Source organism: Mytilus trossulus, chromosome 2 (assembly GCF_036588685.1).
Source record: "Mytilus trossulus isolate FHL-02 chromosome 2, PNRI_Mtr1.1.1.hap1, whole genome shotgun sequence".
Lineage (NCBI taxonomy): Eukaryota > Metazoa > Mollusca > Bivalvia > Mytilida > Mytilidae > Mytilus > Mytilus trossulus.
This window is the reverse complement of record NC_086374.1, coordinates 17,765,885-17,784,366: the sequence shown is the minus strand read 5'-3', so window position 1 is coordinate 17,784,366 and position 18,482 is coordinate 17,765,885. Positions and strand designations below refer to the sequence as shown.

The following is an 18,482-nucleotide window of genomic DNA, read 5'->3' as shown; positions in this document are numbered from 1 at the left end:
TCCTTGTTACCAAAATATTCTATGATTCTGAGGATTCTGGCAGGCGATTTGGTGTCACGATATCACAGTAGCATGGGTTCGAATCCCGGCAAGGGAAGAACCAAAAAATTTGCGAAAGCAAATTTACAGATCTAACATTGTTGGGTTGATGTTTAGACGAGTTGTATATACATTATGTACACAGCCATGTATCACCATCATTGATGGCGATCCGATGGATACATCTGTTGTAGGGTTGTCACTGACTCAGACGTACTTATGAATATAATTATTTTCTGTGACTGTATCTTACATTAATTTGTAGGATCCTTTACTATAGATAATTTAGCTGATCTGTAAAAATAACATCTTCATGCCTTATATATCATGTTCTGTAGTACGCCGCTAGATTAAAACTGACGTGGAAAGGTAACATATGGCCACCGAAAGCTCTTTTAATGAGAGCCCAGGTGGTCGTGTGGTCTAGCGGGACGGCTGCAGTGCAGGCGATTTGGTGTCACGATATCACAGTAGCATGGGTTCGAATCCCGGCAAGGGAAGAACCAAAAAATTTGCGAAAGCAAATTTACAGATCTAACATTGTTGGGTTGATGTTTAGACGAGTTGTATATACATTATGTACACAGCCATGTATCACCATCATTGATGGCGATCCGATGGATACATCTGTTGTAGGGTTGTCACTGACTCAGACGTACTTATGAATATAATTATTTTCTGTGACTGTATCTTACATTAATTTGTAGGATCCTTTACTATAGATAATTTAGCTGATCTGTAAAAATAACATCTTCATGCCTTATATATCATGTTCTGTAGTACGCCGCTAGATTAAAACTGACGTGGAAAGGTAACATATGGCCACCGAAAGCTCTTTTAATGAGAGCCCAGGTGGTCGTGTGGTCTAGCGGGACGGCTGCAGTGCAGGCGATTTGGTGTCACGATATCACAGTAGCATGGGTTCGAATCCCGGCAAGGGAAGAACCAAAAAATTTGCGAAAGCAAATTTACAGATCTAACATTGTTGGGTTGATGTTTAGACGAGTTGTATATATATATATATATATACATATTAAACTTAAACTAATATAGGGATCCATCTTGTTACATCTTGTGATCAATTTTTTGACAATAGTCAATGGCAGTCAACAGGTTTTAGGAACATCAGTTTTACGTCCTGTTAGTCAAAGGCGTTTTGTAAAAATATTCTTTTTTTACTTTTTTGTTCTTTTAGAAAATGTTGTTTGTGCTGTATTTAGACCCCTCTACAACGAATGTGGTTTCACATCCACACGTATAAACAATGCGCAATCATAGGTCTGAACGTTGTTTTCAATTTATACTTTATACTTATAAATATATTTATCTTTAAATTGAATTCACAGTTGAATATTCTCAATAAAATAATGAATCATCATTGCCATCAGTAACATAAAATTAAGCATGGAAATGGGGAATGTGTCAAAGAGACAACAATCCGACCATAGAAAAAAAACCAACAGCAGAAGGTCCACAACAGGTCTTCAGTATAGCGAAAAATCCCCGCACCCAGAGGTGTCCTTCAGCTGGCCCCTAAACAAATATATACTAGTTCAGTGATAATGAACGCCATACTAATTTCCAAATTGTACACAAGAAACTTAAATTAAAAAAATACAAGACTAACAGAGGCCAGAGGCTCCTGACTTGGGACAGGCGCAAAAATGCGGCGGAGTTAAACATGTTTGTGAGATCCCAACCCTCCCCCTATATCTCTAGCCAATGTAGAAAAGTAAACACATAACAATACGCACATTAAAATTCAGTTCAAAAGAAGTCCGAGTCTGATGTCAGAAGATGTAACTAAAGAAAATAAACAAAATGACAATAATACACAAATAACAACAGACTACTAGCAGTTAACTGACATGCCAGCTCCAGACTTCAATTAAACTGACTGAAAGATTATGATTTTATCATATGAACATCAGGCACAATCCTTCCCGTTAGGGGTTTAGTATCATACCATCATAACATATATGAGAAGAACATAATCCGTGTCATGCCAACAACTGGTTTTTGAATAAATGTGTTTAGTTCCGATGCAAATACCCTCTAAATAAATGAATCAATATTAACGCCAAAATTTGCAATCTTTAATGACCTGACAACAGTATCGTTACTGTATCCCTTCTTAATAAGTCTATTCAAAGGTTTTGTTAGTTTCTGAGGTAAATACTGACACCTTTGTGCTTTATAAAGAATATTTCCATAACAAATTGGATGTGAAATACCTGAACGTATAAGAAGTCTGCATGTTGAAAAAAGAGGGACGAAAGATACCAAAGGGACAGTCAAACTCGTAAATCTAAAACAAACTGACAACGCCATGGCTAAAAATGAAAAAGACAAACAGAAAAACAATAGTACACATGACACAACATAGAAAACTAAAGAATAAACAACACGAACCCCACCAAAAACTAGGGGTGATCTCAGGTGCTCCGGAAGGGTAAGCAGAGTTGAGCTATATTTACGAATGATGTCCTTATACCGATGATAAAATTTAGTAAATGTTTTGACTAGTTTATGATATCGAAAACCTTTTCATTATAATTTTTCAGTAATGCATAAATTTCTCTCGTTAAAATCTAAAACATTGTTACATACACGAGTGAAACGTACAAGTTGGGTATATAAACACCGTAAGATGGTGACAAGGGAACGTCACCATCTAAAAACGGATAATTAACATAAATCTTAGTATTCAGCTTTCCGTTTGTGATATAGATATCAAGATCGAGGAAAGGGCAGTGGTCATTGTTAGTATTAGCTTTATTTAAAGTAGGTTCAACAGGAATTTTTTTTTTAGTATACATACTGAAGTCGTCATTATTGAGAGCCAAAATATCATCCAAATCTCTAAAAGTATTATTGAATTTGTTTATCAGATGTTGTTTCGATGGGTATTTGCTTACTTTTGTCATAAATTATTAATTGTTGTACAATTATATTTTAAAATATTTTCACATTTCTAATTTGATCCCATAAAGTACTCAAAAATATTTCTGGTTTCTATTACTGGCTCTTATAATGTATTTAATTATGATTTGTTATCTTCTTTCAACTATAAAACCCTTAATGCAGCTGGTCAGAAGTCATAAAATCATTGAATTATTTAGTTTATAAACCACTTAACAAACAACACATATTCTTATCCTCTACTAATTCGCAAATAATATTGTTTACAAACATATTATCATCAAAACTTGATCAACATTACAAAATGAAGAAATAAAGTTTCTTCTCTGCTTTAAGAATATTAACAACAAATGCTTTAATTGAAAGATTTGTAAAAGAGGGACGAAAGATACCAAAGGGACAATCAAACTCATAAATCTAAAATAAACTGACAACGCCATGGCTAAAAATTAAAAAGACAAACAAACAATAGTACACATGACACAACATAGAAAACTAAAAACTAAACATCACGAACCCCTACCAAAAATTATTGGTGATCTCATGTGCTCCAGAAGGGGCTAGCAGATCCTGCTCCACATGTGGCACCCGTCGTGTTGCTTATGTGATAACAAATCCGGTAAATATAACATTGTTTTTTGATCTATTGTACATTTACAATATACATTAGACTTGAATAAAATATAAGGAAATACAAGCAATATTTCAATTGCAGCATACTTAATTGGCAATTTAAAATATTCGAATATTTGATGAGTACAAAATTGAACTTACAATCTCCAAACGTATGATCACTATTTGGACCGGTACCACTAGATGGCGTGGTAGATGATCTTGATACCCAGTCTTGATTGTCTTGCTGATCTTGTGTCCAGTCACATATGCCATTCTCAAAGGTGCAATTTGTGTTTCCTTTATATACATAATAACATCAATATTATCTTTTGACATACATCATATTCAACAAACGTCTGTATTAAATTCCTATGAATGAAATTTATACGAATTCCATGACTTTGGCATCGAACTGTCATTTCCCTCAGCCGCACTTTACTGACATGATATTTATGATGAAAGCCCCTATTTTTTTTACATTATCATGTACTGATTATATTCTCGTGGTATTATTTGAAAGAAATCTTTGGAATAAGTATGATGCATTTAATAATTTCTACTATTATTTTCAGTTTGTGATACATGTATTTACTTGTACTATAACTATGGTTGCAACTCCATTTAAAAAACTGATTGTCGATTGTTTTAACGCCTCTATTAAGACCTTTTTAATTTTGATGCTATCATTTTTTTTTTAAATATTTGGCTTCTACACATTTGATTTTCTGTATAGGTTATTCAAGATCGTACGCCGTATTACTGTCTAAGTAAATGCACATTCAATTAAGATATTACAATCGGACGCGATCGGTAAAATAACAGTTCTGAGAGAAGACTATGTAAGTTTGATTAACTTTTGTCTCATCCCTTTTGCATATTTGAGCAATAGAATATATTAAAACTTCAAACGACTATAGTATCTGAAGATATAAGACAGGGAAAACATGTAGTCACCGAGTGTTATGTCGCCGATATAACGTATAATTATACAGTATCAGACAACATATAGAACAAACAAAATAGTCTACGATGACATCGTTGACATTAATTATATACGTATGACGTGGCTCAATACGTATACATCCCACCATCGTGTAAGTTGTGTAATGATCAATTTTGAATTGTCAATCATTTTTGCTTATGCACTTTGTCTTTTTTGTGTTTCTTTGTTGAAAAAAAATATTTGTTTTTATAGTTATTGTAATAGATTAGAACACAAATTATGTTGACTGCTTTATCCCTATTTATGACATGTTTACCTATTAGTTCATACGTTGTTGTCAATATAATAGAATTTTATACGATTATCATACAAGAGAGAGGCTTAGCTAACTTAATGACCGTTGATATTCATTCGTTTGATGTGTTTGAGTATTTGATTATGCATTTTGATTTCGGACTTTCCGTTTTGAATTTTCCTCGAAGTTTGGTATTTCTAGTATTTTTGTTTTTACATCTTTCAGTTAAAATCACAAAAGTTTTGATGTGTTATAACAGCTCGAATATATAAATAAACACATATTTGAAATGGATGTTCATGAGGATGTATAGATATGTGTTGGTATATATGTTACAGTGAATTTGTATAATCAGTGATTATGTATAATCCCTGAAATTTTCAGGGATTATGTAGAATCACTAGCTAGTTTAGTGAATATGTAGAATCCCTGAAATTTTCAGAGATTATGTATAATCGCTAAAAAAACGTCAGGGATATTACATAATAACTGAAATGAAGAAAAAGTTGTATTTATAAAGAAAGTTAATAAAAAAAAATAATTTATTCTATAAAATCACATAAAAACATCATAATAAAGTAACAAAAATTGTAACAACATATCAAAATGATAAACCCATTTTTTTTTAAAGTTAGGCACACTATATTAAAATATTAAACACAATATACTAAATAATATGCTTCACATCTGTTTTTACCACAATATCCAAATTTTAAAAATCCTTTTCCTGCACATATCGAATCAGATTTTAACAACATGCCTAAGAGAAATAAAAAGTTCAGTAAAAACATACGAAGGTACACCCCCTCCCCCCACAAAAAAAAATTGAAAAAATAAATGAACGGGAATTTGCAACCTTGAACTGGTTCGAGCAAGAAAGATAAAGATATCATTGTTTTGTGGTCAGGCAATATCCATTTTTATACCTTTTTTTTTTTAATTTGCCATTATATCTTTTTGGTTTCCCTTTTCTTTTTTATCCTGTCTGATTACTATGAGAATATGCAAGCTTCCTCTTAAAGTTTGTTCTATTTGTCAATCTCAAGTTCTGCCTGTTTTTCTTTACATTTAGATGCCTATCAAACAAAAGACCATTAAATTATTCATAATCCCTGAAATCATATTAGGGAATTTGTAGAAAATAATTATTTAAATGTTCAGTGATTATGTAAAATCACTGGTCATTTTCAGGGATTATATATAATTACTAATGATTTTAGTGATTCTACATATTTCCTGAAAAATCAAGGGATTCTACATAATCCCTGATTATACAAATTCACTGTAACATATATAAGTAAACATTAGCACACCAAGTATCCTGATCCAAAACTGCTGATTTCGGATCGGAGTCCTCGATGTGATCAGATTAACTACTATTGTATATTGTATATGTATATTACTAGTCTTTTTAGCAATGGTGGCTTGAAGCAAAATTTCTATAATCAGCTGTTTTTGTTCCTATCAGAATTAATATAATTCATTAAATTTTGAACTCTTACCTGTTATATCAACAGTAACAAATTTTGTCTTTACAACACCATCACTAATTAATTTGCAAACATATGTTCCTGCATCTGAGAACGAAGCTTTTTGGATAGTATGTATTCCTGTATTGGCAAGGTTTTGACAGGAGCCCATTTTCGTCATACTGTATAGAACATCACCAGATTTCTCTGCCGAACAATTGATATTGCCATGACCATCGAGTGGAATTGTTAAGGTTATATTTTCTGGTTCGTAGAACTTGAATACTGAATTATAAGGAAACTGTATTATACTAGTACTATCTCGAAATTTAAGTGTCAATTGAGTATTTGACAGTAACAATTTTCATGGTTGAATATTTCGAATTAGTAACAATTTTCATGATTGAATATTTCGAATTAAGTTTTGACTCAAACTATTCATTGAAGTGATTTCGTAAAGTTATGTTGCACGACAATCTGTCCATCAAAGGTACGACTCAGAGTCAAACTTAATCTTGTCTATGCAACAACTACGATATTTGAGACACGATTGTGTCAAATTAAGAACGATTTAAAAAAAAAAACAGTGATGTCTTTTAGGAATCGCACTGATATATTGTTGCAGGGCTTTTAAAATGCAGAAAATTGCTATTTTTTTCAATAAAAATCTCACTTCATTGTACATACATCATGATGAAAGCAAACATTACAAACAGTTGAGTTTCGAAATATTTTTACATATTTCCTATGTTTTAATTGTCCAGATGTAGGATTGTATGGAACACCAAAGATTTCCTCCAGCCTGACCGATTTGCCTGTGAAACCATTTATATATATATAAAAAAGTCATTGTGTAAGCCCAGCGACGATATGTGATAAGTTACCTAACATTATGTAGCGTGATCTTAAATCAATAACTTGTAATACTGATTTTAATCAAGTTGAGATAAACACAACTGTTATCCAAACCGCGTTGGATATTCGATCTCTGATCCATTATCTTTTTGATTTAATGTTTCCATTGTAAAAGTAACGTCAGGAAATATCCAGTATATTTCCGGACTTGAGCATACAAAAATATATAAATCCAGGACAACAGATTGCGTATCTTAATTAGGTTGATAACTTGCGTATCTTAATTAGATTTATAACTTACGTATCTTAATTAGGTTGATAAATTACGTATCTTAATTAGGTTGATAAATTACGTATCTTAAGTAGGTTGATAAATTACATATCTTAATTAGGTTGATAAATTACGTATCTTTATTAGGTTGATAAATTACATATCTTAATTAGGTTGATAAATTACGTATCTTAATTAGGTTGATAAATTACATATCTTAATTAGGTTGATAAATTACGTATCTTAATTAGGTTGATAAATTACATTATCTTAATTAGGTTGATTACTTACATGCAGGACAAGTTCCGTTTAGTAAGCTAATGTCATCAATGGAAACTACCATATTAGTAGTGCGAACGTCAAATACAAACTGAATGACATCAGATGTATTTGGTAGTTGCATAAACTCTTGTGTCCAATTAGTTACTTGATTATCCTTTATGGTTTTGTGAACATAAGTTTGCCTTCCAGGACATGAAGTTCCCTGTATATAAAAAAAATATTGCAATTTTTCGAGTTATTCTGTATCTTTAAGTGGAATGTCGGTACTGCCTGTAGAAGTAGTTTGTACACAAATAACAGTTAAAGATATATGCTAAATAGACAAGTAGTTTGTAGAATTGTCAAAATTTAACAAACACCCAAGTATCATTATTTTTTAAGCGCAAATGTTCAGGGTTTTTTTTTTGTAATTTATTTTAATTTCATCTGCAAATGTTCAGTTGTCATAAGATAAATATGTAAATGGACGAACCAAAAAAAAAAATAAAAATCATACGATACATTATTGGAAAGCATATCTTTCTATGTCATAGAGATTCTTAAGGTATATCCAGTAATAAAGTAGAGGAAGTAGTAGTGTCAACATAATTTATATGGAGAAAAAAACAGGTAATAACTACATCTGCGGAGTCAAAATGTAACTTCACCTGAGACACTGTATCGATCACAGACACGGTGATGGTGACATGTTATGGGATAACTCTAACATTAATTGCAATTCATGTTTCACTTTTTCACTAGTATCTACTTTCCTATTCTGAAAACTACTACCTACTTACTTACTTTTGTTGTAATATCAATAGTACTACCAGGTGAACTACCAATAATCTCATTTCTATACCAGAATGTCAGGCACGATTCACCATCAACTTTAACCCATAGAGACTCGATCCTCGAGGTTGAGTTATCATACGTGGTAGCAAAATGACCGTTCTCTGCAATTTACAACGATGTTAATGTTTAGTTTCAGTCCAGAAGTTTAGTGATGTACTGGAGTAACAAGAGGTAAACAGAACTATATGAGGTTCGTGAATAAATATTTGCCTACAGCCCCATGAATATTCTGTTTGCTGATATTTCCATATAATCCATTGAAATTACTTGTACTACAGAACAAATTAATCCTGTTGATAACCCTTATAAAACCCATGTTGTATTGAACACTTACAAAACTATCGAATATGATTTCTCTGTAAAATATGAACGTCAAAGTTTCAGTTTTATTTTCGAGCTTAATTATTTACAAAGGTGTAGAACCTTATACGGAAACTGTTTAAGGTTACGCTGAATGATACCGACTGTGTTTAAATAAGAAATGACTGAGACAATAATAAACCCTAAGAACGAAAAACGTCGAAATTTGTTTGTATTTGATTCAATACATTCAGTCAATTTAGTAATTATTGTGCAACTTAATTTTCGAAACCGGCAAATTCATTTGATTTGAAAATAATCAAAGAGAAAAGTGTTCAGAAACACATGTGTGACCAATGCTACCATCAAACAAAAGAAAGATTGCTGTGATTAGCCTGGAATTCTTATATATATTTTTTTCTTATTTTAAGTTAAGGTGTTTTTTCTTGGATGGATATTCAAAACTGATTGATAAACTTTGATCAAGGGTGATGTATGCTGCTGCTTCGAAATTAAATGACATCTTGATATCTTGATATCCAATTTATGAATGAATCTATCTTTGTCTCTAATCACAAATTTAGCTTAACTGGTAAAATTTGCATTTATTTACCTTATAAAATTTCCATCTGTTTGCAGCGATCGAAATAAGCATTTACCAAATATTAAAATGATATCAGATAGATGACGCAGCTAAGCTTGAATTACAAAACAATTTCCGAATTTTTAATGTTCTCACTAAAATCTCGTTATACACTTTTTAAAGCAAAAAAATAATACCAACCAAACACTAGTATGTTTATAGACTTTATAGAAAGGATATTTTCAAAAACCGCGAAATGAATGAACAGAATTGAATCAATGGCAGTCGAAGTGGTCAGATTAAAATGATTTTCTATGTTTACTTTCTTTGTATAATAAAACTCACGTGACCCCTTCGTATGATCATCTGAATTATTAGCCACACGCCATTTGTACAATTTAAGATGGCAGTTGGAATTTTCAAAGTCGCAAGATATACCATCACCGGAATCTAAGAACATAGAATGACAAAGAATTTAAATAAAATAAGGTTGTTTTATCTTCCGTTGATATTTTTTTGCAGAATTTCCGTTTTGAATTTTTCGGAGTTCGGTATTTTTGTGATTTTAAAACTTTCATATATCTATTCATACTAGTAAGGATACTTCAAAATCCTCCAGAACCGTCAGTGAAAAAGTTAGTTTTTTTCAAATTTTATTCAGTAGACAGGGGAGTGATTTTTTCCTAATAACTAATTAAATAAAAGTTGGACTACAGATAATCAGTAGGAATTATCCAGGTTTACTTCGATTGGATGAAATGACAAAACGATTCGAAGTCATGATGGATAGGGTGATTTATGTAATTGTTTGGTTTTTAGTATATACCCCAGCGAGGTGACCGTATCTGATTTTCAGCAGAATTTCCGTTTTGAATTTTTCGGAGTTCGGTATTTTTGTGATTTTATGTCTTTCATATATCTATTCATACTAGTAAGGATACTTCAAAATCCTCCAGAACCGTCGGTGAGAAAGTTAGTTTTTCCAATTTTTATTCAGAAGATAGGGGAGTGATTTTTTCCTAAGAAACTTATTAAATTAATGTTGGACTACAGATAATCAGTAGGAATTATCCAAGTTAACTTCGGTTGGATGAAATGACAAAAAGATTCGAAGTCATGATGGATAGGGTGATTTATGTAATTGTTTGGTTTTTAGTATATACCCCGGCTAGGTGACCGTTTCTGAATTTCAGCAGACCAACAAAACAGAACAATTTACTGGTGAAAGATATTCTTGTCAGCAAATTGGATTTTCTCTTCGTTTTGCCAATGTTTTGGATGCATTCAATTTTCAAATTAAATTTTATTTGGTTATTCAGAGGGCTTTTTGTTGTGTAGTGTTTATTTTTTTATTTTGATCATGTGTAGTTTGTTTAAATTTCTTCGATATGCCTTTTTTTAATTAACCCAGAGGCCGTGGTATCTATTGTCTGTTTTGATACATACTGGGCTTACTTGAAGATATTTTCTAAATAAGCATTGTAGTACTCTATAATATATATTGATAAAAACTCACCTGTTGAATTAACAAATATAGTTTTTTGTATATTGCGGAATCCATTATTGACTGTACAAACGTGTTTACCGAGATCTGCCGGACTTAGTTTGTTGATTGTGATAACGTTCCCGTCATTTAACGGATAACACGGTTGGTCACTTGAGTGTTTCCAGTTGACCGTTTGTGGTGGTGTTGTTGTACAATTAAGTTTGATATTGGTTCCTAGTGGTGCTGTTATAACAGTTGTGTTGTCCACAAACTTCATTTTCCCTGTTTTAAATAACAAGTAAAATGTCATTTACATCGCGTCCTATTGTCTTCCTATTTCATATTTCTATGAATGTATTTAATATTCAAAACATATTGATAAAAAATATTGTTAAGTTTGAAATATCCCGAACATTTGAAGTATACAAAACTTACGAATGCAATCACAGGTTTCAGACATGTTAGCCATAATCCCCTTCGAACCAGTCTCTCCTAATTCACCTTTGATTCCAATATTACCTCAAAACAAAGAAGTAAAGTCGTTTTAAAGGTTTGCCAATTATTCTATTTTGTTTTCTATTAATCTTCGTTTTAAAAATAAATTCAATCAATGTTTACTGAATATTTGAAAAATATTTTTTAAAGTTTCGATTTAATGAAATATAAACTATATTGAAACATCTTTCCAAACAAACTTTCACTTTTTTTCTTATAATTTTTTTTGTTATAACAGCAAATTCATAGCCTCTTAATAACACTTATATTAATTTAAATGATTACCATTATCCCCAACATGCCCAAGACTTCCTTTTGATCCAGGAAAACCTTTTTGGCCTGATGGTCCTTTTCTGCCACTAGTTCCTTGCACACCTTTTGGTCCCCTCGATCCACGTATTCCGGATTTTCCGTTCTCTCCTGTATTTCCAATATTTCCTTTCAGACCACGTATTCCATCGACACTTCCATCGCCTTTAGAACCTTTCCCTCCCGGACTACCCTTAGGCCCAGGCTTTCCAGGTAACCCCTTTTGACCAGTGTTACCTATGACTCCTATATTTCCTATCAACCCAGGCTTTCCTTGACTACCGATGTCACCTTATATTAGATAGTTGAAAAATATTGGTATGAAAGTCCATTAAATGCGAAATAATAAGACAACTCAATATTTAATGACCGTTGATATAAAAATTGTGAACATATAAAGGAGTGAATGTTGTGGGATATACATCACTAAAACAGTTACTAAAACACACAATACGTATAAAGTCATTAATATAGACTAGTGTCTATACTATAATTCAAGCATTAAGTCTCCCATAGACTAGACAGAGACTACCGAAGTTATGTCATAATCAACAAATAATTAAAATAACATTTAAAAAGAAGAAAGAAAACACAATAAGAAACAACAATTACAAGGTTCTTGATTTGGGACAGGCACATTTTACAGGTGACAGTTTTAAACTATTTTTTGAAATACTCGTTCGTTTTTATTCAGAACGGTGGAATTGTATATACCCTAAAAAAAACAATCGCACTTAATTCTCTCAATCAGCATTTCATACATAAACAGAGAAACAAATAAAACAATATCCAACCAAAGAATTATCAAATTGGAAGTAGTCCGTTCATGGCACTTAATTTTCATAAATAGAAAAGAATGCCTCCTTAAATTGGTCTATTCCTCCGATATAATTTTGAACAGCCACACAATGAACAGTGCCGAAACAACTCATTTAAAAGTAACATGTGTCCGTTTGACAAAGATAATGTGTAATCTTACCCTTAACACCGACTAGGCCAATGTCTCCTTTTAACCCTGTAACAAAATCAGAAGCCTTAAAGTCATATATTACAATCGTATCATGTTCATGCACAATACACACAATTCTGCTGAAACCTGTAGTTAAAAAACAAGTTATTTGTTTCATTATACAGAGCATATTACGCGTTTGCTATAGAAGTGTATCTAATGTATGAGCTAAAATAGAGAATGGAAATGGGAATGTGTCAAAGAGACAACAACCCGACCATAGAAAAAAACAACAGCAGAAGGTCACCAACAGGTCTTCAATGTAGCGAGAGATTCCCGCACCCGGAGGCGTCCTTCAGCTGGCCCCTAAACAAATATATACTAGTTCAATGATAATGAACGCCATACTAATTTCTAAATTGTACACAAGAAACTAAAATTAAAATTAATACAAGACTAACAAAGGCCAGAGGCTCCTGACTTGGGACAGGCGCAAAAATGCGGCGGGGTTAAATATGTTTGTGAGATCTCAACCCTCCCCCTATACCTCTAGCCAATGTAGAAAAGTAAACGCATAACAATACGCACAATAAAATTCAGTTCAAGAGAAGTCCGAGTCTGATGTCAGAAGATGTAACCAAAGAAAATAAACAAAATGACAATAATACATAAATAACAACAGACTACTAGCAGTTAACTGACATGCCAGCTCCATATTTCAATTAAACTGACTGAAAGATTATGACTTCATCATATGAACATCAGGCACAGTCCTAACCGTTAGGGGTTTAGTATCATACCATCATAACATATATGAGAAGTACATAACCCGTGTCATGCCAACAACTGTTTTTGAATAAATGTGTTTAGTTCCGATGCAAAGACCCTATAAGTGAATCAATATTAACGCCAACATATGCAATCTTTCACGACCTGACAACAGTATCGTAACTATATCCCTTCTTAATAAGTCTATTCAAAGGTTTTGTTAGTTTCTGAGGTGAATACTGACACCTTTGTGCTTTATAAAGAATATTTCCATAAAAAATTGGATGTGAAATACCTGAACGTATAAGAAGTCTGCTTGTTGAGCTATATTTACGAATGATGTCCTTATACCGATGATAAAATTTAGTAAATGTTTTGACTAGTTTGTGATATAGAAAACCCTGTTGTAATTATTTTTCAGTAATACACAAATTTCTCTCGTTAAAATCTAAAACATTGTTACATACACGAGCGTACAAGTTGAGATATATAAACACCGTAAGATTGTGACAAGGGAACGTCACCATCTAAAAATGGATAATTAACGATAGGAAATGAAAAATCATCTCTTTTATCATAAATTTTAGTATTCAGCTTTCCGTTAGGAAAGGGCAGTGGTCATGTAAGCGTTTACTTCAGTCAAGAACTGTAAATCTACTGACTTACCAGGACATATGGGGCACGTATTTTATTGAAAACAACAGCATTCTGACAATTTTATAGTGACCATCTGTTAACATGAAGTTGTTGGGTTGTTGTATTATTTACATAGCCTGCAAATCTTTAACTTCATGCTAATGTAGAATATTTACGTGAAAACAAACACAACAGTAACATATCAGACACGATATTAAACTGCTATACATGCATGATGTTAACCACTTGCTGATTTGTACTACTTTCTCATTGCCATTACATTAACGTTATGCTTTCTGTCTTCCAATAAATCAGATAAAAATTTAAATAGAAGAATTGATTTATTTACCTTTCAGGCATATTTTTGTATCGTTTGCACAAGACTTCTCGAGTAAATGTTCCTGAAAAACAATGTTTTTGGCTTATACTCTCAAATCAATATATAAATATATAAATTATATCATACCCTTTTTTTTAAATGTCTTTAACAATATTAGAAAAACACACATGAAACCATTGCTGTTGGCAGATCAAAGAATTTTACCGGTTTAAAACATATATAATTAAAAAACAACTAGTTCAATGGTTGAACAGGCAAATGAAGGTATACGTGTATATCTCTAAATATCTTGAATGAATTATAAAGAAAAGCAATCACTCTATAGATTGCTAACATGGGACATTTACGTTAACATGCCAGAACTCGTTATCAGAAATAATTCGGTATAATAATAAGAAAAAAAGTAAATCCCAACTATATTCCAAGGGTTTTGGTATTTCATAATCACTTTCTTTTTATTTATACCGTTATTAACATGCCAAAGGCATTTAGAAAATACTACGTGAAAAAATGATGTAAACCAAAGTTGATACATTCAATAGTTATCAAAGGTACCAGGCTTATAATTTAACACGCCAGACGGGCGTTTCGTCTACATGAGTCTCATCAGTGACGCTCACATAAAAATAGTCATAAATTCAAACAAGTACATGAAAGCTCTTTAAAGGGCCCTTTAATTGGAAATAAAATATTCTTATTCTTATTCTTATTCCAGTACAAAGTTCACTGTCTATACCTCTTAATGCAAAATTGTCTTACTGTAATTTGATCTTGAATTATTTACACAACAGCCTTTCTTGTAAACTAAATACAGTGGCGGATCCAGGGGAGGGTTCCGGGGGTTGGAACTCCCCTTTTTTAAATGACTGGATCCGCCCCTGAAATTCACTTGATGTTTACCTGTGTCTGTATTATACCATTCTCACTATTTGATAACTGTCTTCTAATTAAGTCAAAGGATTCATCTTCTTGATTCAGTCCGCTTTTCTATATAAGAAAAAACCAACACGATGTCAATACATTTCCTCAAATTTTCTTTTTGATACGTGTATTCATTTCAATTTATGAATGCAACTAAATGTGAATGTAATGTACGCCCGATATTTGTTTTTGTTTCTCTTGTTACATAAGTTGATTTAAGCACAAACATACCTTACTGAAAGAAAGGCAAAAGATACCAAACGCCTGAGTCGAAAATATACTGCCAACGACATGGTTAAAAAAGAAGAAAAACCCATACAAACAATAGTATACAAAACACAATATAGAAAACTAAAGACTGAACAACACGAACCAAACCAACAATTTGGGTGTTATCAGATACTCTGGAAGGGTGAGTAGATCCTGCTGTACTGTGACACACATGGACTCCCGTCTGATTCGGTTCGTCATCCGTTCGGGAAAAAGGGAAGGGATTTTAGTTACCAAATGTTACGTCGACACATAGTTTAAATAACTCTCAGCGTTTATTGTTTTAGCATCTAGACAGGCATGTTCACTTTATCTTGATTCTAAACACCAAATTAGATTAAATTAAAAAACAATTTCGCCGTAAACAAATTTCGTCTGTTGTCAATTTGAAAGTAGAAGTATATACTTACCTTCAGCTGAGACAAATTAAAACATCTGGCTGAAATATTCGCTATTTTCTGTTTTTTAATGTCTAACTTAGTCTGTAAAACATCCTGTTTGTGATTCTCAATTACAGTAACTGCTATAAAAACAATAAGCTGGATCAGACAGACAGACACAGTAATATATGTTGTCCTTTCGGAATATTTATAACGGATTCCCATTACATTTACATGCAGACATGAACTATATTATCTCTGTCACACAGATTTCAACCTGTTCAAAGAAGATATGATAAGGTCGTCTGACGGACATTGTAAAGGTGATAACTAAAAGATTTCAGCTTTTCAATTTAATCATTTATAATTTGACGCACTGCGTTGGTGTGAAATATTTTGATGCAATTTTTGGCAATTATAAACCGTGTTACCAGATACTCAATACCATTTTTACCGAAAAACAATATAAATATAAGAAACATTTGAAATTCTACCAAATTCGTAGTGAGTTTGTTCGAATTACTTTCAATGGACCCGTAGTCTATACACTTGATCAACAGACCTTTCTTTTATGCAACTTTATATGAAAGTTAAGAGCATAAAATTGTTTTGATCCCTTGGTGATTTGTTTACGAAAATTTGAATATGAATATTTTTTACCAAGTAAATTTGAATATGTAATGAAATGTGTTACTTTTAATGATAAATCGGGTCGACATTAAAGACATTTACTCAAAATATATACTTCATGAAGGGTTGGGAAACTTGGACTGCCACTGGAAACTGAGCGGGTGTGTAATATGGGGGAAGAAATCTTTCAATCGTGACTTGTCTGCCAATTTTGAATGAACAATGTATGGTAGCGACATTTGCGATGAGCCGGAGACCACTACAGTACTATGCAATACGTATGTGTCACCTCCATTTTTTGTTATATCTTTTATATAAAATATTTATAAAAAAAAAGTTGAGTCATTTACGGTTGGATCCTATCAAACCATGTGTTGAAAGGCAAATAAACAACTTAAGTATTCAAAATTCTTCTTAATATTAGTTTGAGCTTTTTGTCTTCCGTTGTTATTGTTTTCTGCAAACAAGAACAAGTTTATCTTTATCACAACTTTGTTTGAATGAAATAAAAGTAAAAGCTAATTACCGGACAAAAATTTATATTTGTGTTGATACATCATCAGAAAAGACCCCGGAGAACACTTTGTGTAGAACAAAATAATCACCAAATAATTAATAAACATGTTATGTTAGGTTGGTCAAAATCGAACCTAAGATTACAGTGCAGGGCTTTTTTGACAAATGACGCAATCTTATTTGAAATATATATATAGCAAAATGTCTACATATCTGAGAGCACCCTATAACAATTAAAAGTCCCAGATCCACTAGACCACAACCGCACTACGCTCACCGCGATCTAAAATAAATTGAGATCGTGGTGAGGCCGTGGTGTTATCGGCATGAAAATGTAAATTTTCGTTGTCTTCACGATGCTAAGTTACGTCCTCATTTCGCTTCTACAACGACTCCGCAACGATTGTACCACGTTCTCGCCGCGCTTATTCTGCGACTTCACTACGCTTATCAAGATTTTTCTAGGCTCATCACGATCTCACTACGACCATACCACGAGTTATCCGAATGCAACATAATCTTATCCCGCTTTTACTGCGATTATAGTACGTTCTAACCACGATTATACTACGTTTTTTTTTTATTTCTGATTAATACTAAATTTCTCGGAAACAATACAGTCATGCCACCAACATCTTCTAGAACAGGCGGACGTGGTGGTAGGGGTTGATGTAGAGGCAGAGGGAGCTCTGATAGTAACGAATCCTGATCAAGCAGATATTTCGGACCTACCAATCCAACCTAAATCACAACCTTTTGCTGGTCCACAAAGCTCAAATGGCGATATTTAGTGAACGATAGCAGAGATGACACATATGTGTCGATAGATATAGGAAGATGTGGTATGAGTTCCAATGAGACAACTCTCCATCCAAGTAACGATTTATAAAAGTAAACCATTATAGGCGAAGGTACGGCCTTTAAAACGTAGCCTTAGCTCACACCGAAAATCAAGCTATAAAGAGCCCCACAAATTACTAGTGTTAAACCATTCAAACAGTGAAACAAACGCTCTAATGGTGTGGTCTTGAACAGTGTGGTGTAAACGTGGTATAGTCGTAGTGGAAGCGTAGTTGGGTCGCGGTGAGAGCGTGATGGTCGTAGTGAGGTCGTAATAACGTCGCCGTGAAATCGTAGTGCAGTCTCTCCGAATAGAATCATGCTTTCGCTACGCTCTAAGTCTTGCTACGATGGTACAGCGACCTTTGCGATCTTACTTCGACCTTAGTGCGCTTTTATTTCGCTTCTTCTACGACCTGATTTCGGCACGACCGTTCCACGATTGTTTTGAACATGTTCAAAGTTGGCCACGCTTCTCATTTTTTTTCACAGATTGTCAGTGCGATCGTGGCCTAGTGGGACTGCGGTATTAGT

General features: G+C 32.9%; 2 protein-coding genes across 2 annotated transcripts in view; one reads left to right on the top strand and one right to left on the bottom strand.

Annotated features, from left to right (window-relative positions):
• Positions 1 to 18,482, top strand: part of LOC134706645 (sepiapterin reductase-like) — a 345,856-nt gene that overhangs the window by 146,261 nt on the left and 181,113 nt on the right. The gene's annotated exons all lie outside the window — the stretch shown is intronic.
• The window catches only part of LOC134708593 (MAM and LDL-receptor class A domain-containing protein 1-like), a 30,491-nt gene that overhangs the window by 9,874 nt on the left and 2,135 nt on the right, over positions 1 to 18,482 (bottom strand). Inside the window, exons 2-13 of the mRNA XM_063569242.1 lie at positions 15,993 to 16,105; positions 15,292 to 15,378; positions 14,401 to 14,452; positions 12,678 to 12,713; positions 11,675 to 11,989; positions 11,330 to 11,413; positions 10,925 to 11,176; positions 9,754 to 9,858; positions 8,475 to 8,626; positions 7,701 to 7,893; positions 6,317 to 6,568; positions 3,736 to 3,873 (exon numbers count right to left, since the gene is read on the bottom strand). Of these exons, the coding sequence (XP_063425312.1) occupies positions 3,736 to 3,873; positions 6,317 to 6,568; positions 7,701 to 7,893; positions 8,475 to 8,626; positions 9,754 to 9,858; positions 10,925 to 11,176; positions 11,330 to 11,363 (1,126 nt within the window). The 5' untranslated portion in view covers positions 11,364 to 11,413; positions 11,675 to 11,989; positions 12,678 to 12,713; ... (1 more) ...; positions 15,292 to 15,378; positions 15,993 to 16,105. The remainder of the gene's footprint in view (positions 1 to 3,735; positions 3,874 to 6,316; positions 6,569 to 7,700; positions 7,894 to 8,474; positions 8,627 to 9,753; positions 9,859 to 10,924; positions 11,177 to 11,329; positions 11,414 to 11,674; positions 11,990 to 12,677; positions 12,714 to 14,400; positions 14,453 to 15,291; positions 15,379 to 15,992; positions 16,106 to 18,482) is intronic.